The sequence below is a fragment of the Lepidothrix coronata genome, unplaced genomic scaffold (genome assembly GCF_001604755.1).
Source record: "Lepidothrix coronata isolate B3197 unplaced genomic scaffold, Lepidothrix_coronata-1.0 Scaffold39, whole genome shotgun sequence".
Classification (NCBI taxonomy): Eukaryota; Metazoa; Chordata; class Aves; order Passeriformes; family Pipridae; genus Lepidothrix; species Lepidothrix coronata.
This window is the reverse complement of record NW_016690219.1, coordinates 5,777,645-5,799,545: the sequence shown is the minus strand read 5'-3', so window position 1 is coordinate 5,799,545 and position 21,901 is coordinate 5,777,645. Positions and strand designations below refer to the sequence as shown.

At 42.9% G+C, this 21,901-nt stretch overlaps 1 protein-coding gene across 5 annotated transcripts in view; it reads right to left on the bottom strand.

Moving 5' to 3' along the window:
* TFAP2B (transcription factor AP-2 beta) overlaps positions 1–21,901 on the bottom strand; it is a 34,048-nt gene that overhangs the window by 7,941 nt on the left and 4,206 nt on the right. For 2 of the 5 annotated variants that reach the window (XM_017813140.1, XM_017813139.1), the window contains exons 2-7: positions 19,804–20,262; positions 14,651–14,711; positions 6,900–6,974; positions 6,416–6,635; positions 3,732–3,850; positions 955–1,096 (exon numbers count right to left, since the gene is read on the bottom strand). In XM_017813140.1, the coding sequence (XP_017668629.1) occupies positions 955–1,096; positions 3,732–3,850; positions 6,416–6,635; positions 6,900–6,974; positions 14,651–14,711; positions 19,804–20,262 (1,076 nt within the window). Of the gene's footprint in view, positions 1–954; positions 1,097–3,731; positions 3,851–6,415; positions 6,636–6,899; positions 6,975–14,650; positions 14,712–19,803; positions 20,263–21,512; positions 21,691–21,901 lie in introns of those variants that run through there. The other 3 variants (XM_017813141.1, XM_017813143.1, XM_017813142.1) reach the window with 3 other exon arrangements.

Genomic DNA, 21,901 nt, shown 5'->3' with positions numbered 1-21,901 from the left:
TCCATTAAGAAAGTGCAAGAGAGGAAACTTTGAATTTGGAGAACAAACAGTAATGAGTCCAACATTTTACATCTTCAAAGAGCAAAGCAGGGTCTGCGAGCAATTAAAGTTCTGGGACATTAATATCTTCTGACCCTGCGGAAAGGGCAATCAAATTCCAATCACGTCTAAAAAACATCTGGACAAATTTGAGCAAATGATTTTTCGACCCTCCATATATTTCTTTAAATTACACTGTCATCGGAGGCAAGGCACGTCCCAGAGCATGAAATAAATGAGAACTGTTTGGGCTGGTATTTTTCTTTCTTTTTTTTCCTCTGTTTCTTTTTCCAGATAGATGAAGATGTGTGAACACTCAGCACCCACTGCTGAGGACTCGAGCAAACCATGAAGCCTCCAGTGAGTAGCCTGGGAGGCACAGCCAAGTGTAAATCATCACATACAGCACATCCACCGAGGAAGTCCTTAGGGAGAGAGATGGCTTGGAGGGGCCAAACCAAGAATCATTAGCAGTACACGGTGTTGTTCTTCCATTTTTCCTCCCTTTTTCCTCTTTTTTTTTTTTAAATATATATTTTTTTAATTAAATCACACGGAAAAGCCATTGCAATTTGGTAGCAGACAGACAGGTGCGTGTGAGCAGCAGGAGGGACAGACAGACATGCTGTGGAAGCAAAATATAGAGGGGTTTTTTTTCCCCCCTTTCCTTTAACTGGGAGTGGCTTGGAAATGATGCACAATAGATAGGGAACAGTCGCCTACAACCTCTATAGGGGCAGAGTCTGCTGACAGGATTCCCACTGCAAGGGGATGCAGAGGTCCGCGGGGCGATAGGAGCATCCTTCTTCCCCGCGGGGCCACTGGAAACTCCGTCTGCTTTCTCCTAGCAGCGAGCTCAGAGGAAGGGTTTAAGGAGGGGAAGGGCAGAAGGGGGGTATTTAACTTCACACTCACTTTGTAGCAAGCAGCATGTTTTTCCTGGAGTGGAGGTCGCTGGGGTCCGTGTGCTGTCTGTTCAGGTATTCAGAAACAGCTTTGGCTGGGAACTCCGTTTCACAGATGTACCCAAAATCCCGAGCTAAATGAACGGCCTCACCTGAAGGGAACGAGAGGGGGATTAACACCTCCGAGCACCGCCGGCCCCGGGCTGGGCTGGCTGCGACCTGCCCACCGCTCCCCTGGGAGACATCAGCTCCTTCGGGCCGTGTTTGGAAAGCTAATAATATCCCTTCCACCTTAGGGACAGGCTTCATAGCATCCCTTCCACCTTAGGGACAGGCTCCAAGTATGTGTTTTCCCTCCACAAGTCCTAATTTGGGGACAGAAGTTGATGGGACAGATTTTGAGCTGATGAGATTTGGTTTTGCTACAATGGTTGTGCAGAACACAAGGAAAAACACATACACCACTCACACACAGAAAAAGCTTTAAAATTAGCAGGGCTAAAAAAAAAAAAAAAAAAAGTAACCAAAAAACCACAAGGGAAACCTAGAGAATCCTGAAAGACTAAAGAACTCAAACTCCTCTTAAGAGCAGAGAAACCATTCCTATTTGAACACATCAGATCATTGTCCAAAACTTCACAGATGTGTATATATTGTGAATATAATGTTAATTCTTTGTGGGACATTATATACACACTTTATCCACACAGGGTACTTGCATCATTATCACAGTTAGTGCCACATTTATAAAATTATGGAGATAACTGTATTTAGCCCGATGGCAATTTAATAATCTGCATTTTTAACTGACCATCATGTAACAGGAACTCCTCTCTGCCCGGTGGAAAGATAACAACTAATGGGAACCTTTTCTGTGAAAAAAAAAAAATAATTATTATTCTAACTCTAATTCTAATTGTCATTTTTCCTGCCTGCCTGGTTTCAGGTTTCTTGCCTCCAGAGGTTTGTGTCATCCAACTCCTACTGGTGTACTTCATGCCACAAGAAGACAGTAGCTGCAGAAAGGAGGAAAAGAGGAGGGGAAAAAAAAACCCTCAGACTCTAGGGGGATTCCGCCAGATTATAGCTCAGCCCCTCTAGAATAAAGCATTAAACCCTTTAAAGCATCGCCTGAGGGACGAGGGGGAAGATTTCCAACACGTAAAACAGGTATGTCTAATAACTCCAGGACCACACTATTTTTAACTATCAGGAGTTGCTTTTTCAACGTCATCTCCTGCTTCTCAATGCTTCTCGCTAATGATCAAACCGGTTAATGAAGGCGAGAGCACCCGGGAGAGCCTGGAAGTGGGATCCCCGCGCCGGGAAGAGTCCTCCCGGGCAGCGTTAGGGTAACAGAGGCGGGGACCGACCGGACCATTCCTGCTCCTGGCGATACAGGAGCAGCAAAAGCCTGGCTGGTGGCAGGGAAAAAAAAAAAAAAAAAAAAAAAAAAAAAAAAAAAAAAAAAAAAATCAAACTCCATCAGGTGCAGCTTCTTCCAAAGGGAGGGATCTCCCTGAAGGTAAACTGTTGATTTGTGAGGGAATCAGGGGAGAGCACAGGCATGTACACCTTGCTGCACATTTGACATAGAGCTCAGCGTCACTACATAACCCCACCAGCTTCTGAACCTCACAGCAGCCTCGGAGAGGGGCTGTGAACAGGGAGTTCACACACACAGCGGGGGCGAAGCTGCGCTAACCTGGGCGCCAAAGGGCACTTGTCACCCCCGAAATGCGTCACATCTCCTACAGCGAGACCCTATATCCTGTATCCGTAACCTACACTGTGCCTTGCTCGGCATCACCTCCACGCGGGTACCAGGAGGAGCTCCTGCCTCTCAGGCTCAGTGTTTTTGCGAGCCTTCCTTCAGCTCCGCACGCGGTAAAAGGTTTTATCGCTCCCATAACTCAATCAAAAGAGTTGAAAAGTTAGTATCTAGCACAAATATTTACGCACGCTTACATGCAGGAGAGATAAGTGGATTATTTATACGCCTCTCGGTGTGTATGTGTAGTGCAGATACATAGAATTTATAATTGCATCCATACTATTCCGGATAGGTTTTTTTTGGAGAAGGTCCAACTTCTCTTAGCATAAACACGCACATATCCTAAACTTATTAGTGACTCTAAATTTTCCTTCTCGGTACAGTAACAACAAATCAAAGGCCACCAAAATGCCATTAGCTGACTTGAAATGAGTTGAAACTTCAGTTTCCCCTTCCCTCTCTCCTTCCTCAGAAATAGCTGGTCTCTTTGTTCAGCTCCAGCCACCTTAAGGGAAACCGAGCTCTGCGAGTCTTAAATTGCTCTGATTTCTTACAGAAAAAAAAAATTGTATTATTTTTCTCTATTGAGCATCTTGTAGCGGCTATAAATCAGCTCGGGAGGAGCGAACTAGCGAGAGGATGGAGTAGATGTGGAGTCGGAGGGCATAGACTGGAAATGAATAACAACGAGGAATGGGACTGCCCTGCAGAATTACACATACACACACAGGTACACACACACGCACACGCATAGACACACTCCTTCATTCTTGCCACCAAGAAGGATCAATGATCCTCCAGCCAGTGACTTCAGTTTTGGGAATGGGATCCTTCATCGTGCTGGTGTTTCTCCTAGCCCACCCTGAGTTTCACCTCTGCAAGGTTTTCCCACCTGATCCCCAAAGTTGGTGGTGTTTCTTTCTTTTTGTTTTGGGGGTTTTTTGGTTGGTAAAATGTCAGACAGGAGTTCAGAGCAGGCAGGGGTGTGAAGGGAGCTGCGACCCTCGGCTTACCTTCCACCAGGGAGGTGAGTAAAGTGACATTTGCGGCCTTACGCCTGCCGGCTGGTAAATTCAAACCGATTTTTTCTAGCCTTTCTCGCAAAGATCTCCCCCCGTTTTTCGATTTGGCTCTAGAATTGCAAAGAAATTAACATCGTGATTAACCCCGCAGTGTTCCTGGAAGAAACGTTTAGTCTGTGCAGTCAGCGGAGCCTGGGAGGGTTTTCACTCGACGTCAAGGACTTTGGGGGTGTTGATTTCTGCTCGGCTTTGCTGGGATTTGCCTAATTTCTCCCAAGGGTAGAGGTGGGGATGAACCCACTTTTCTCCCTGTTTTATCCAGGGAAATCAAATAATGCCAAACAGCAATAATTAACGGAAAGGTCCCGATCTAGAGAACAAATGGGTTCCTGTTGTATGACGCCAACTTGCATTACGATAGAGGAAAGGGATGGGCAGAAAGGTAGAGGAAGATTCAATCACCTGGTTTTTTTCCCTTAAAGAGACAGAACGGGAAGAGAGCATAAAAAAAAAATCGGAAAAGCTCAAAAGGAGAATGTGTGCGCCTGTGGATAAATAGAAGAGGAGGAAAATATTTATTAAACCATTTGGCGCGCGCGTGTGAGTGTGTTATTGTGCGGGAAGGCGATGCTGAGAGGAAGAGCTCACCTGAGGCAGGGGGCGTTATATAGAGGGAATAGATTGCCTGGGGAAAGATTTGAGTATCTGTCGGAGGTTACTGATAAGGGCAATAAAAGGATGAGTGAGCTATGGGTGGGAAATTCAGAGCTATTGTTCGAACGCCCATACATATGTAAAGCCTCAGGGATGAAATCTTGCCACCTGCGAAGTCCGGGAGAGTTTTGGCACCTAATAGCAGAGTCTGTCCCAACTATCTCTAAGTTCTTTACTTAAAATTTGTTTAAGAATTAGCAGTCACACTTAGCGAAAGGAAATCAAAAACTACAGAGAAGCCAGACTGGCATCCCACTATTTTATATCCAAGTAAATCGGACTGGATGGCAGAATTGCAAGAGAGCAGCTTTTTATATTTCATCTGCTCTGAACCAAAAGCTTGTCTAAAATTTAGATTCGAGATAGGAACTGAAGTCAGCAGCAGCCAATGGTTACGGCTTGGGCCACCTCCAGAAATCCACTGAAGTTCAATACTAATGTTTCTTTACCTTGATAATTGTATTTTCTACAGGGTATCTCTCAGATGTTCTCCCTGCTCCATTTGTGGTTGCGCAGAAGGAGCAGGAAGGTTTAGCATCTGTAAGTAAAAGTCTCTGCTGCTCTCACTGGCAAGGCTTGCAGCTGAACAATGATTACAGACATTCACGTGGAACTGCATCTATTTTAGGAGATCCTGATTCTCGTGTGTGTGTTTGAGTGACTGACTGCACGGAGCAGAACTTTCCCTCTTATCTCCAGACATGGAGCCAGAGACCCCGACGACATCAGGGGGTGGTAAGGGGGGAACCCCAAACATAAACTGCATTTTAAACCACCTTAGATTCATCACATCCCAATTGTGGCTACAGGAGTTGTCAAGATATTTTCTCCTCTAAGATTAGCAGCTTTTAAACATGATCTGAAATTTATTCACTGTCAATTTATATGAATTTGTTCCTGTCTAAAGTCTGTTCCTGTCTAAAAGTCCTACTTTTCTTACCAGTCTGGTGTCCACCTCTCCCATAGAAAATGAAGTCTTATCTCCTGTCAGTCTCAGTGGGTGAACTGGTACCTCATGCTGGTACCTCATGACTTCTTCTCTGTTCTGAATGGAGACAGAGCTTTGGCTCACCTTTCTTACAGCCAAGTCATACTGACAATTCACAGTCCCTCAGTCCCTGCCAAGAAGAAAAAAGCCTTTCCCCCTCCTAGTATTTCCAGTTAATGACCTCAGAGCTTAAACTCTTGTTTCTTTTAGATAAAACCACAATCTCCCACTTGATATGATCGAGTGGCAACAAGACTTCCCCATTTTCCTCAGCACCAATATTGCCAAATATTTTGAGGTCTTCAGCAAAATCCACCAGGATTTTAGTGGTGATTTGCACAAATATTAAACAGCAAAGGCCTCGAGCCCAGCTGTGAGTGATTCCTCCAGCAACTTTCTCTGCATGAATCACTAAGTTTCTGACTTTCAGAGCTACCTGTTGATGACTTTTCTTTAGTCAGGTACTTCTCTACCTTACCCTGGCTATTAGTTCCCTGCCAATCTCAATGATGTCTTGTGTGACAACATGTCTCATAACTGACATAATTGTCTGACTGCTATTGCCATACAGAGAAAGCCTCGTGGATTTATCCAGGAAAACCCTAGAAATACATCAAGCCCTCAAAAACCTCCAGTTCACCCTGAATCACATCCAATGTGGCATTTTATATTGCCCACTTTCTAAGAGAGAAGTGTGAGTAGGAGAAAAGATAGAAATTCTGTTCATATACAAAAGCAAAAATCTTCCTTGTCTCAGTTCCTTCATTTGTGAGCAAACAGGGCCAAATCTTTCTCTGCTGTCCATACATTCATCTCAATGTCTGAACACTGATTATCTTCACTTTATCCATAAAGTTACACACACAGGCTATAACAATAAGGTCAATGCATATTTGCAATCATCTTTACTGTTGACCAAGTGTTTCTGGTGTGTGCAGGGAGCCCCCCACGTGGTCATCTTCATGCCTCTTACCTTCTAAGGACTCCTCCTAGGAGGGATGCGTTCAGACACTCTGGAGGGGAAAGTCGCCTCTGAACTTCTCCCACAGTTACTTTGTACTTTGAAGTTGAACTAAGCAAAGACAAGCGGCCGGGGACAGAGCAAAACACCTCTCCGGTGTTGACTGAAATTCCACCCAGGAAGCCATCTTTATTCATCATCAAAGAAGTAACAGATTTTGGAGGAACCGGAACTGGAGAAAGAAAAGGGGAGGAGGGGAGAGAGAAATCATCACGCCACGAAGGAGCACGGGATAACCACAGTCTCTCTGACATGCACAGAACAGCAAAATGAAAGGGAATTTTGAAACTCTGGCTACCTCCAGCAACCTAAAGGGTGCTGCTCCCCCAACCTCTAGGAAACTGCTCCATGAATGATGGATGGAGAGAAGGGTGGTACAGTACAGCCTCTATGCAGGGTTTAATCATTGGGAAATAAAATACATATTGGCAAGCACCTGGCAACTTTCGGGTTTGAGCCTGTGTCTCACCCAGAGCCCCCCGATGCCTTTTGTACAACGGACAGCGCCTTTCTGGAGGGGAAAAAAAGAGGAAAATTTACTTTTTTTTGGCTAATGTTTCCATTACTGCTAAGCTGAGCCAGGAATAAATGCAGCACACGAAGGGAGTTGCTGTCTTAAATAAGTATAAAGGCTGGAGGATACAGCAACGAGAAGACAGCTCTGTTATTGCTTTGTGTTTTTATTAAGTCTGGTTTATGAAATAAAATGAGTCTTTTCCTTTAGAAAAATGAACACCAGGAAAAAAAATATCTGGTCCTACCATGGTGTTCTCCACTCTGATCATATTGTGCTGTCCGTGAATTACTGGGAACTCTCCCACCCCTAAATAAAGCTGGTTTAGTTACTGTAACACATATTTAAAGGTAGTTATAGGGAAAAATAAAAAGAGGACGATAAAGTGAAGCTAAATAAAATAAAACCGTGTTGCTCTGCCTAAGATAAAACGAAATATTTCTTTTCTCTGAGAAACCAGTGAGGTTATTTTAAGAGTAACCAAGGGGATTATAATGAACAAATTCCTATAATAGCAACCAGACACACTCAGAAATAAACAAAAAAATTGGCTAAACTAAAACGGAGAGCAATTCCCCCGTGACATGAGTTTTGTTTACAAATGAACTTAAATAGCTCTCTCATAATTGTGTGTAACTGTTATGATTTACAGCAGGTGCTCTAATCAATCACCCAATCACTTTAATTTATAGGGAGCCTCACTGCATTTTCCCAGTTGTTTCATTTCTGCAAGTAATTGATAACAAACCGTACTTAAGGTATGTTTTATGCAGGAGTTAATAAGAGCTGACAGCTGCTACTGCTGCTTCCTCTTGGATTCACGGCAACACACGTTTCCTTATAGAAAATATACTCCAAAACTGGGGGGTTTGCTGGTGGCAGAGCCCTGGCAGTCCAGCGGGCATGTTTCAGAGGAGAAGACTAATTGATTACACACCCTCTTCGAGCAGATACTACTTCACAATCTCCCGTTTCCACTCAATCAATTGCAAAACCAATTCGGCAAATAATAGGGTTCTATTATGCACATATGCCAGCTATTTAGGTACTTATAATACATGTCAGTTAAGTCATAAAAGCCCTGTTTATTTGCAACATATCTGGAGAATCAAACCATTAGGGTTGAGCGGATATTTAAGTCGTCTGGAGCTGCTAAACAATAAGATCGGGTATCCTAATATATTACCAAGTGCTAACTACTGGGCAATTGCCAATTTTATAACCTCAGTGTATGGAATAGACACAACCGTGTTTCACTGTTTTTATTACAGATCATTTCCTACTGCCAGACCAGACCCCCACAATAAAAGCTCCATAACAGCTAAAAACCAAAAGGCATGTCGATTTTAGATATACATATTGCTTCTTATGCCTTGTATATAGTCTCCAGTATAAACAAATTATTTTGAGTGGCTTGACTTCAGGGAATCGGAAAGTGAAATGGATTCCTATTTCTCTATTATTTTTACTTAGGCACTTTATGCAGCTCATAAAGGCGGTTTCAAATAGTTTGAGAACAGCTCAGAAACAGTTATAAAAGAGTTAGAGGCCCGCTCCTGCTTTCATTGCTATTAATAGGATTTTTTTTTTGTCATTGATTCTATATAGGAAGGTATCAGAGGTAGTACAGCAGAGCAAAAAACCATATGCATTTTCCCCCGTTATACATAAATATATCACTTATTTCATGTACGATAGTCTGAGTGAAGTATCAAGTTAAAAAAAATTATAAACTAAAAAAAAAAAAAGTTAGATTAAAGCAGTGCCACCAGACAGATCTTCATGACTGGCATTTTTTTCTTGGGACAAACTCACGGGCTCAGTGGTTCGAGTACACCTTTACCGTGGCTATATTTAGTGACCAGTTTATCAGGTCACTGTCCAGTGAACTGAGAAATTAAACAAGAGGCAGCAATTCCACGAACATCTGATCTTAGTCCAAACTCACTAAAGAGAGAAGGACCCGTGCAATGCTTAAATGCACCTCAGCCCACTCGCTTTGGCCTTTCGGAGCACTCATTACATTAGTTAACCTTTGAAATATGGATTTTCACGTGCTCGGTATTTTTTTTTCCCCTTGCAAATTGCTTTTGGGAAGCAAGCTGGCTCCCTTCCCTGCTATGCTGGGAGCTCCTCAGCTTTTCCTCCTACCACTGTTTCCCCTGAAAAGGACCGTAGGAACATACCCACCAGCTGGAGCCTGATAACTCAGAACCCATTTTGAGGCTTACCAGGCGGTGTAAGCATATCTATTGCAATTTCATAGCTTCAGAGAGATGTATTCTATCTAGGCTCTGTATCTTCTGTAAATTACCTAATGCTGCCTCAAAAAAGTGTTTGCCATGGAATGAATTATCTCTATCTATATCATATCTATATGTTTATCATGGCTAGAGCTTTTCAGATATAGCCCAGACAGCAGCAGAGATAATGGAACGTGGAGGTTTTGTGGGTGAAGAGATCCCTGTGTGCGGCTGCATGTGTCAAATCCCTGCGTGGATGTAAATAAACCCTAATGCAGGGTGTATTTTTAGCCGATGTCAACTTTCCCAGTTGGTTGGGGATTGCCACAACTGCTGGAGTAAAACAGAATAATACACACGTATCCACGCAGAGTCCCCACCACTCCTGCTTTCACTTCATCCCATTTAGTTCTTGTTATCCCCAGCAGAAACTGTTCGATTTTCTTTCACTCCCAAACTCTATTTGCTGTGTGTATGTGAGCACTCACAAATACATAATTCCCCCTTTTAAAATCCCTGCCTTCTCCCTGGCTTTATATTTCTTTCTTTACCTCCTTTGTCTCCCTTTTCTCCTCTCCTTTCTCCTTTTCCATCCCTTTATCTCTCTTTCCTCCCTCCTTCTTTTTTTCTCCCTCCTTTTTTTCCCCTCTTTCTCCTCCTGTGGTTCCTTCCAGCCTCTTTGTCATTTCTCCCCCTTCCATTTCTCTTCAGCTTATCAATAAACCGGGAGAGCAACAGTAGCCGCTTGATTTGTTAGTAATTATAAGCATACTGTTCCTGCAAACGGGATCTCTAGATGAGTGAGATCGCTTTAAAACGACAGCAGGAAATGGTGGGGAAATGGAGCATGGCGAAACTCAGCGTGAAGCTTTCAGTTCTTTACATGTTTACAATTTTCTGTGCATACATTAAGTCTTAGGGTTCTTTTTTTCTTTTTTTTTCTTTTTTCTTTTTTTTTGTATGGTGGTTCTCTGTTGGGTTGCTTGCCAAAAACCTGTGAAAATGCGCACGAATGTGAACTCACAAGAGGAAATTGAAATAAAAGCCATTTTATGGACACTAAATATAAAGAAAGAATAGATTTATGTCCTGAAAATAGCTGAATAATAGGGGTTTAAGCTATGGATATTATTACAATAACCCCGGTGAATAATCTGATAGTCAATCAATCAATCAATCAAATAATCAATCAGAGGAAATGTTTCTTATATTTCTTACTAACAAACATCATGGACAAATTAATTATTGATCAACTGTTAAATTCTTTCAATTTTTTTTATCTGCCTACTGGGCCTGAAATGAGTAGAAAATTCTTTGTCCAGTATAACAACAGGACTTTGCTGTAACTGATAATTTGATCTGACTCAGTGGCCAAGTCTAAAAAGTCCGGAGCAGCGTCTTACACGCTGGATCTAAAAGACCCGGATCTTATTTTAATTTTAATGAACAAATACGGAAAGTGTGTGTTCATCTCCCATTTCCTCCTGTCCCCCTCGTCTCCTCCTCTTCCTCCCTCCCCTCTCCTCCAACCGCAGTCCCTTTCCTCTGCAAGCCGGGACTAAATTTCAAAGTGAAACGTATTCCCTTGAAATTGTTTTGCATTCAATTAAAGGGGATCCTAAGGTTCAGTGGGTAATCCAGGAATGAGCACGAAGCTGAGTGGCAGCAAAGCACCATCTCCGATTCCCAGATCTATCACCTGAAAAGCTGAGGCCAGAGTGGTTTTCAGTTAATCATTTATCCTAAACTTCAAGAGGTGGGGAGGAAAGTCATGTCGTATTATTTAGAGTTAAAAGCAAAAGGTTAGGACACCTTCTTTCATATGTTTCCCCAAAGTAGTAGGAGCGATAGAGTGTGTTTGCAAGGAGACCACGAATTAAGGTGTTCGAGTTAAAATGGCCTTTCGTGCTAAATCAGGTGTGAGTGTGCAGGCGATCGTCAGAAAGAGCTGAAAGTAAATAAATACATCAGAATAATTTTAAGACTCTGACTGTGCCCCAGAGTCACAAAAAATTAACTCGGGACTTGGGCCACGAAAGGTTTTGCAAGAGGACAACTTCTTTCACCATAGTCGGTGCCAAGCAGATTTCAGATGAGCACTTGACAAGGGAGCTCTATCTTTTATTCCTGACACATGGAAAACTTTCCCTTCATTTCAGCAGAACTCGAGGGAAAGGCCTCCAAACGTGCAACCGGTAAGCTCTGAAAGCTTAGTTATAACTGATATTAATGCTCTTGGTGATCATTACTATCTTGACGATTTATCTGGCTCCCTCCCTCCCACTTCCACCACCCAAATCTTAATGGAACTAGGAGTTAACGATGATTTTTTAATGTCTCGTTGCATTTTTAGGCTGTTAATGTACCGCATCCTTCTCATTATTAGTTTATTGATTGTTCATTGACCAGCCCCCTTCAAATCGTATTAACCACCCTCTGCCAGTTTAGATTAGGGGAGTTTAAAAAGCACCTTTCATTATTTCCCCGCCACCACCACCACGACCACGGTGGAGTTCAGGCTTGGTAGCTTAATGCTCGCTCTAATGGGGCAGCTAAGAGACGAGGGGCCACGGTCCCTGCCTATTGCATTAATAGCTCAAAGGGGGCTAATACAGAAAATTAGCCTTAAACGAGCTCTGGAGATCTCCAAATGAAAGAGCCATTTATCACGCTGGCTACCTTCACTCCACTCGTTTGCTCTCTCTACTGGGAACAACTCATTTCCTCTTAACTAAATTACTTCAGAAATGTCAAGTAAGCTCAGATAGCAAACATAACAAGAGGCTGGGTATGTGTAATCTATTGTGGGGGATCGATACGTGAGATAAATCAATAGCCGTGTATGAATCCCTATATAATTTCCTTAATAATTTGGCAAAGCTTTTGCATAGATAGGTAATTCCCTCTGCAGGCCTGGAAGGCCGTGAACAGACACAGTCTGGGTGATATAATTAAGTTTAGACTCTTAAGTCTCCATCATACTTCTCCCACTGCTTTGTAATTAAAGAATTTTAGGCACTAAACCAGGATTTGGTGAAGTAGACCCCCTCCAAGCCTCGACTGGCAAATATGTATCACGGGAACGTTCCACTGGACAAAAATCAGTCAATACCTTCCTGTCTCTCTATCTGTGCCATCTGCCTGCAATAACGACTCACAGAGTTTAAATAACTTATTCTTCCTTCAAAGTGCATCCTCACAGCTACAAACTGCAGGGAACAAAGCGAAATTGATACTGAGCACTCTCTGTGTTGCTCCTTCTCTCGTCCTGATTAAATATTGACTGCCACAAGTGTGACCTGCTATTTATTACCCATTTCTCTTCCTCGGCACCCAGGAAAATCGCTGGGCGAGAAAATACAATATTCCTTTATGCTGGGAAGTCTCTTAGAGCTCAGCATTACTTCTAAGGAAGAAAACGTTGCTGCAGTGACTTTTAAACAGTTGCAAACACATCTCAGGGTCTTTTTTAGTAACCTAATTTCCGAAGTGCATATGTCTCCTGCTCATCACGTGTAAACTCAGAGTATCTCTTCTTCTGGCTGCAAATAGGCACATGTAATCCCATATAGACCAGACTGGGTCTCTTTGGGAGGCAGCTGCTCGACCTGGGGCCGTTGCAATGCCCACACATAAAAAGCACACCTAAATATATACCTTACACATATAAAAATCTATACCTGATCCATAGAATTATTGACATTCACATTCTAGTGCTACTCGCTCTCTAACTGTACCACCGAGCACACACGTGGAATGTCTCTGCTGTCCTCGTCAGCTGAAGGAGGGAGAGACAGAGACGTGTGCGTGTTTAAAAAAAAAAAAAAAAAAAAAAAAAAAAAAAAAAAAAAGAGTATTTTGAACTGTGTATTCTGTGAAAAACCAGCGCGGAACAACATTGGGAAGGAGTCTCTCGACCACAAATCAAGCACCAATTAATCAAATACACACAAGAGACAACATCATGTATGAGGTGTCAAGTGGGGGTGGGGAAGGGGGAGGAGAGCGAGGGAAAAAAAAAGGTTAAAAATAAAACCAGAAACCATCAGGTTACAGACCCTGAGTAGATACCCCATTAAACATTCAAACTGAACCAAAACAGCAGAAATCTTTTTTTTTTTTCCTTTTTAAAGGTAAGTAACTTTCTGTTTCTTAAAAAAGAAAAGAAAAAAAAAAACAAATAAACAACTAAGCAAGCAACCAAAAAAACCAAAAAACCTTCGACTTTTCAACCAATAGTCATAAATGGTGCTGCCAAAGGGTCTTCAAGTTTTCGTCTGTCCTCCCTCAAACAACTAGACCTTGATCATGTGTGTGAAAGAGAGACCGTACATGAAGATTTAAATTAAAAAAGAAAACAAAAACAAAAACAAAAAAACAAGCAAACAGCCAAACAAACCATAAATACACGGAAGGACCTCGTGCTGCCTTCAACACGTTTTAAGCAAACACCCTCCACGTTATTTTGCTTTACATCCTACAAGATCATCGCTATTAAACCATTTGTGAGCATTTGACAAATAACAAGGTCCTGGAGATAAGTGCTGCTGATAGTAAGCATAAGGGACAGCATTTCTAAGCCTCATCTCTGGTACTTAAAATTGAATCTAGAAATAGAAACTCCTTAGATAATTAAAGATAGCTTTCCCTCCATTTGCAGCGTGTGATCTGTTTAATGTCTATCAGCATAACACAACACTAATCGCCGAGCGTCTTCCAGGGACTGTCAGAGAAATGTAAAAAAATTAAGCAGCTGCAATACGCCCAAAATGAGTTATTGTAATTACATTTAATTAGTTTAATTAGTTAATTATTTTGCTTACAGCTGTACAAGAGACTGCAAACATTTGTTAATATCACATTCCCTTTAACAGTATGGGGTGATTCTGCAGTTACACTAAATCACGGGCGCATATGTAGAAAGATGTAAAAAATGGGCATGGGGAAGGGGGGAACCTTGGAGGAAGGGGGAAGGGAGGAATCTTGGAGGAAGCAGGGAAGGGGGCCGGGGCTGCCTTTCCATGGGCATCTCTTTCTCTCCACGTTTTATTCGCCCGTGAAATGCATTTAAGCCCCAAAGGGAATCAACCACCTTCCTCTATTAAAAGCCAAGGGGTTCCCATCGAAGACTCTCGAGGTGAGGGGGGAAAAGAGGAGAGGAGGGCCCATGGAAACTGCATTCGAGCATGGGGTGCTCCATTAGAGAGCATTTGTGTCACTAAACCCTTTGAAGGACGGGGGAGGCGGGGATATAAACTTTTCTGTTCACATATCTTATCCCCTCACTCTATCTGCTGATCCAATCAACTATTCATCTTGCTGCCATGTATTCCTGCTTCCCGGAGAAATTAATTGCCCCAAAGTCAAAATATATCATGAAGATATTGCTACACAGTAAAAGTTTGTCTAGCTTGTTGGAATAATCCATACCTTTTTTAATGACAGACTGGTCCAATAAGTTCATACCGCTGTTATTGGCATCTTCAACTGACTGTGGATATAAAAACATCACTATTCAAATTGACTGGATATTAAAGAATCGCGTACATAAATCATGTCATTCCAAACTGGAGTTCCTGTTATTTCCATTTATATTAATTCACTAGGGGAGGGAGAATTTTTCTTTTACTATTATTATTGTTGTTATTATTATTTCCCCAAATCGAGAAGAAAATGAAATTCTTACAAATTATATAGTCTTCTAATAAAACAAAAAGAGGTGTGAAGCATATGGGGCGCAATAGTGGTTTTGTTATCTTATAAAACATAGATATCACATAGACTTCTTTGCATTCCATAAAGCTTTATATTTCTTCCTTTGAAAATGTGGCAATTTGGCAACATCTGCAAGATCTATTGCATGACATAAATGAACACGATTAAGGACAACTTAAATGCTCCCTCCCCTTTCCTTCCCCTCCTCCTTTTTCTTTTTGTTTTTTTGTTTGTTTGTTTAACCCTGCTACATCTTAATAATTCAAGGGCCATTTACTTTTTATATATCATAGTTTACATTATGGACTTTTAATTAAAGCCTGAGCCTTTCGGAGAGCAGCGCAACGCCCACATTGTACAGGGGACGGGCAGAAAGAGATTTACAGCTCCCGAGGTTGCTTCCATGTCCTGAATTAGTGGGGACGGGGAGGGAGGAGCGGGAATATACATTATCAAAAGTATGAACCACCAAATTGATCGCCTAGGAAAAAAGGTCCCGATTTCAAAGCCGTGTTTTCGCACTTTCCCCCTTCTTTTCAGCCCGCTGAGGAGCACACCTGTTATTACGGCATTAACTTCTTTGGCAGGGAAGAGAACAAAGACGGGCACAGAGGACACAGCAAATGTTGCGTTTCATTTCTCAACATGAAAGTGGGATATATATATTTAAAAAACCCCAAAACAAACAAAACAACTAAAACTACCGCTGAATCTGCGTCCGGCAGAGTAAAATCATCTCCCAAAGAGATGAGATGTCATAAGAGCAATTTACTGCAGAATTCCGACAGGTTCCATTTTAGGGTCGATTCGAGAGAAAGGAGGGACCTGTGAGTTTCTTGACTTTATTATTTTATTTTTCTCATTATTATTTAGGGTTTAGGGGTTTCGATGTTATTGTATGTTTGGGTTGTTGTCACATTTTTCCTTGATAAGGAAAACACCTTCACAGCAAAGCAACGATTTTCGTCACTATTATTTTAACTTTATCTTTGCTACACCGAGAGGCTGAGCTTATCCGGATCTAGCCCTTATCTCCATCTCTGTGCTCAGCGGAGACATTCCAGATGGAATATGATTTAGGAGAAAATTACATCTCCCCAAAACGTGACTGAACAATATTTTCTACGAGAGCTTTCCTTTCATTTTCCTTGAATACACCCTCCAACGAGCCTACACACACACGTAGAGGGTTGCCTTATGTGATGTGTTTGGGCATGGCTGTGTCTCTCTCTCATAATCAATAGGCTACATACCTAAAGGGCACAAAATAAAATTACAAAGTCTTCCCTCCTTTCCCTGAGCAGCTCCCGACGAGGGATGATGAGCAAATCCTGCAGCCTGCTGGAGTGCAGCGTGGCGCACCTCGATGGCACAGAATTGGAGGTAAACATGAAACGCCACCTTCCCTTTTATTTTTTTCCATCTTTCCTCCTGATCTCGCCCTATCTCTGGAGTCGATGGTTGTGCACACCCTTTATGCGTGTGCATGCACTCCGCTCGCTCCATCAGCAACGTGGGTTAGTTGTTGTAGTTAATGAGAAGACTCCTGTCTGATTTTCTATCTAATTACGCCCTCCTGCTGGGTTTTTGTACAGGATATTCGCTCAGCATGCTGGCAGTTAATAGTCACAGAGAGGATCGTAAAGATTTAATTAGGACTGCATGCGGAAACGTGGAAAAACAACTCAGACTTTTAATTACTAGACTTCTTTAGTTAAAAGTGATACCAGGGGTTACTTTATAAGAGACTTGGGTGTTTTGGTGCAACTTAACTTTCCTTGTCTCTAGCTGGCACGTAGTAGCAGCGTGAGTGAGGAGGAGGAGGAGCGGAGGTGTGTGTGCAGGGAGGGGAAAGGTGATGAGTTTCCAGATGTACTTGGAAAATCTGGAGGGGAAGATTCCCTTCCCTTCCCTCCTCCAATAATCTGATAGCATGGAGCTTCCCGAATACTATCTATAATCACATTATTCAACAGCTATGGACATATCTGAGAGAAAACCTGAAAAATCCAGCCTTTATTTTCCTTCGAAGAGTCTGAATATTTCCTTCACTGTATCTTTTACTACTATAACCCTACTTTTGCCCAGCCGATGGGGAGAAAAAAATATCTGGGGTTGCGATGGTGGGGTTTTATTTTTTTTTCAGAGTCCCTATTAGATGATGCAAATTTTTTTCAATAAGCAGGTCTTGGCTTTTCTGTTCCCTGTCTGAAGGCTGTAAATCGCAGATTGAAAATTCCTCTCGAAAGGGGCAGCAATAGCAATACAATATGTCCTGTTTACAATAACAGAGCGCTATCATGTTACAATCACTTAATTCTAGCCCTGGACAATGGCTCACACATGGCCTGGATTTGGTGTTTATAAAATAACCACTGTTTCTTTCTGTCACGCACTCTCTTTCTCTGTCTCCTCCTCAGCCCAGCCCATCCTCATGGCACATATTTGATAAGACATGCATGAGCTAAAGCAAAGAGAAACATCTTTATCCAACTGTATATCTAGATATCGGTTCAACTTTCTGGACTATTAAAAAAATTATACTTGAAATCCTTCCTGGAAATTCTATCTAGTGATGGTGGATAATAAGTATATGTGGTCTAAATAAAAATCCCTGTAGCTAGAATGGATTCCTCGAATCTAGAATAAATCCATACTGAATATCAGGATGGAAAACTGCCCAACTTCATCTGTCACCAGTGGGGGGACAAGAATAGAAAATGCTGAGCGGTAGAAGCGAGTTCTGGGCTGCTTTCCCTCCTGCCTGTGTTGACTTGCAGTTGGACACCTCTTCCTTCATGTGTTTCTCCCTGGGACCCCCTCCTCCCCCCAGCCTGAGACCAAACTTACAGAAATAAAGGGTCTGTTTAATTTCCCGCTGTCTCAGTACCCCAAAACAAGGACTCCAGCTCTGCTGGTCCACAGCTTCGCCTGCCCCATCCTACCCCGAGCCCACCCCATCCCACCCCCCCGGCCCGGCCAGCCCGGGCGAGCAGGTCGGGGATGACCGAGGGTCGTCACCGCTGCGCTCGGAGGCATCGAGGGGAGGCAGTTGCCGCCAGTACTGTGCCCTGTCGGCAGCAGGGATGTTTTATTGGAAAACGGATGGAGAGCTGCTTCATTTGAGCTCCTCTTTCCCTATTATTTCTGCTCTTTCTTTCCTTTTTTTCCCCTTCTTTATGTCTGTCTCTCTTCCTTTCCATATCTTTCCATTCCTTTCCCTCTCTCCTTCCTCTACCTTTTCTTTTTTTTCTGCGTTTTATCTTTTTTCTTCTCTCCTTTTTACCTCTTTCCTTTACCTTCCCTCTTTTCTGTTTTTCTCTTTTTTTTTTTTTTTCTCACAAAAGCACAACAATTACCGGCTTTTCTTCGGGGAAAGTGTAAATATCAAAGCACAAACAGCATTTAACGCCTATCGGCTGCAGACAGAAAGGAGAGCGATCTCCTTCCCGCATTCACAGAGGTAAAACTCGCCTTGACTTGCAGACCAGTTTGTCTGAGCCAGGAATGCGAGACGAGACTTGCGCATCGCGCCCGTGGGGGTCAGGGGTTGCCCCCAGGTCTCAAAGCCACCTTGGAAACCTGCAGGAACCGGCGACCCGACGGTCACTGAGCTCGGAGGCAGGAGCAAATCCAAACAGCAAAACCTTTCTATTTCTAAAGCATCTCGGCCCAGCAAAGACCGGGCATTTTCCCGTGAAGCCCTAAAACAAGCCAAGCCACAAGCCAAAGCAATACATCCCCTCCGCTTCCCTGCCGCTGATTCCTATAATGTTCAGCGCATCCTTTTTCACGGCTACTTTTTTTTCTTCCCAGGCTCCTCTTTTTTCCTTTCTTTTTCCCTTTCTGTAACTTTGTAGTCCGTATTTCATCCAATGATTCTTTTCTTTATTTATTCCAAGACTAAATACATGTGTCATGTATACATATATATATATATATATGCATATATATATATATATATATATATAATATATGATATAGAAATTCTGGGAAAAAAAAACAACTAAAAAGAATGGAAGGGAACCCCTAAAATCCCGATTAGTAAAGACTAACGCAGGACTTGGCCCCTGGAGGCTTCAGCCTCGGGCTCGGGGGTCCCCACGGGCTGTGCATGCCCAGCTCCAGCAAGGTGCAAACCAGCCCAGCACCGAAGCTGTTAAGGGCCTTTCTGTTTTTAGGAAATAACACGTGATGATGAGTTTCGCGTGGGATGGAAGAAAGCTGGGAAATACCGTGCTTTGAGCCCGGCGAAACTCCTTTGTTACCCAAAAGAGAGAACTATTTAAAATCAGTGCTACCTTACCCAACTACACTTAAAAAAATAAGGAGGGAGTGGGGGGGATGGACACCGGACTTGTTTCTGATTACCAGTTATTGCTTTGGGTTTGGGTTTTGTTTATATTTTGCCTCCCTCCCGGACGAAAAATGTAGTAATTCGACAGTTTCATCAAAATCCCTGAACGACAGGAAATTGGTTGGGGGGGGGAAAGGGGGTGGAAGCTGAGATTGCATGGGAAATAACTGGAATTTGAAAAGCCAGGCTTGAACTCTGCCAGCTTTTGAAACACGTGGAATATTTGGAGCAGCATGTCCGCCTTCCCCCTGCACTCTGCTGGCTTGCCATGTAGGGGAGGGTTTATAGAGCACAGCCTGTGCGTGACAGCAAGGAAATAAATTCTCTTATAAAAAAAAAATATAGAAAAATAGAGGGAGAGGGAGGGGGAGTACCACAGTTATAATCCCAGAACGGAAAAAAAGAATGGCAACCCACAGCAATATCGCTGGAAATCCCTCACTGATCATTCCCAGCCCAGGCATGGGGGCTCCAGCTGCACTGCCCGGGAGAAAGGAACGCGGTGCCTTACCTGGACCTCCTCCATCCCTGGGTGTCCGATGCCATGTAGAGAAAGGCTGTCCCCCATGCCGGAGTCAAGGCCATGGTGAGCTGAGTGCAGGAGGACATCTGGCCTCCTTACTGAGTGGTAGTCCCGCCTGGGGTCCAGTCCCGAGAGCTGGGGCAGGGCGGCCCGAGGCTGTGGCAGCAGTGACCCGGTTTCTGATCCCACCTCTTGCCTCTGCCTCTGTCCCCAGGGGTGCTGCTGGGGCTGATGCAAGGGGTTTAGGGAGTAGGGGTCATTGACATGGGAGTAAGGGTCCTGGCTTTGGTGGTAAGGAAGAGGCTGGTAGGGGGGTGGGAAATAAGGCGGCTGGAAATCCGAGGATGGGGTGTGAGAGAGCGGAGGAGCGCTGGAGTAGGGTCCCTGCGAGACGGATCCCAGCTGGGACAGCCTGGAACTGTGGCTGGGCACTCCATCATGCCGGTCCTACAGGCGGAATGACATAAAAAAAACAACAACAAAAAAGAAGACCTTTAAAAAAAAAATAAAAGGAGCAAAACCCATCCCAAAATAAAATAAAATAAAACCGTAAACGGTTGGAAACTGGAATTCAGATGTGCCCCTTTCCCCTGCCACGTATTAGAAATGTTACAGTGTTTCGTACCCACATTGTGTCTGTTCCCGGTAACCATCAAGAAGGGGGAAGGGGGCGGGGGGTGTGAGGGAGAATTGCTAAATGTCAAAATTAAAACTGTAGGACTAGTGCTCTGTATGCATATATGATCTGCAATTTCAGTCCAGTAATATAATTCTCCATCCACAGCCCCCCAAATCAAACCAAAGGTAAAAAAAATAAATAATTAAATAAAAAAAAATAAGAGCCTCACACCACCCATCCATCCAAACAACCCACTTTTCCCCCTGCCTAAAGTTTCCAAACGTTTGTTTATTCCCATTGCTGAAGTCCTCAAAATCACCAACCCATTTTCACGTGGAAAAGCCCAAAAAGAAAGTTGCACTTCTCGGAGGACTCCGAGGTGAGAAGTTGTGCAAAAAAAGGACGTGGGGAAAAAAAATAAAAAAGAAACTCAAAATAAAACCCACGCGGGATCTTTGCTTAAAGAGAGTCTACCCCTTAAAAAATAAATTTAAAAAAAATCAAACAAAATAGAAATGGAACATCGGCATTGAACAAATCCAGTCTCTATGATTTCTGCAGCAACTTCCAGTGTCTTTTGTTTCCTTTTCTAATATTGTATTCCGGAGTATGGGGTGGGGGTTAATTGTAATGAAAAGTCTTTGGGGTGTGTGGAGGGGACGGGGGGCGGGGGGGGTGGAAATGTGTAGAGGTTTCAGAGAAAAGGTGGGAGAGGAGTTTTGTCCAACTCCCTCGCACTGAAGCTGCGAGGCTAAAGTAAACAACAAAAATATCTATTCCACAAAGTGTAGCTCAAACCCCCACAAGCAGTGGCACACATGGTTAAAAAAAAAAAAAAAAAAAAAAAAAAAAGGAAAAAAAGTTCTTTTTCCCCCTACTCTCCCCCCAGACTCCCCTCGCTCAAATCGGGAACACACAATGCAAAAAGGGAGAAGCAGCTGCAAGCCTCCTCCAATTATTGTGCTAAATTACCAAGCCAAAGGCGTTTAAAAAGAGAGAGAGAGGGAGAGAGAGAGACAACAGATCGAGAGAGAGAGAGAGAACATGCAATTCTAGTACAACATGGATCCAAACTCACCATGGCGGAATAGGTGTGGACTAACATCTGGAAATAAAAAAAGTCTTGTAATAGCTAAAAATAAAATAATGGTGATAATACTAATAACTGGAGGGAAAAATATCAAGGAGATCTGCACAGGGACGTGTTGGACACAGGAGAACAGCTTGAGATATTTCGAAGTCTATCCATCAAAAAAAAAAAAAACAGAGAAAAAAAAAAACCAACAACAAAAAAAGGAGGAAAAAAAAACTGAGAGGGAGGGGTAAATCATATATGTAGATAGAGGTTTCCAGGCTCGGTTTTGGGGGCATTGGTCTTTTTTTTTTTTTTTTTTTTTTTTTCCCTTTTTTTTTTTTTTTTTTTTGTTAACACTTCTAAAATTATTTCTATTTTTTTCTTTGTCCCCC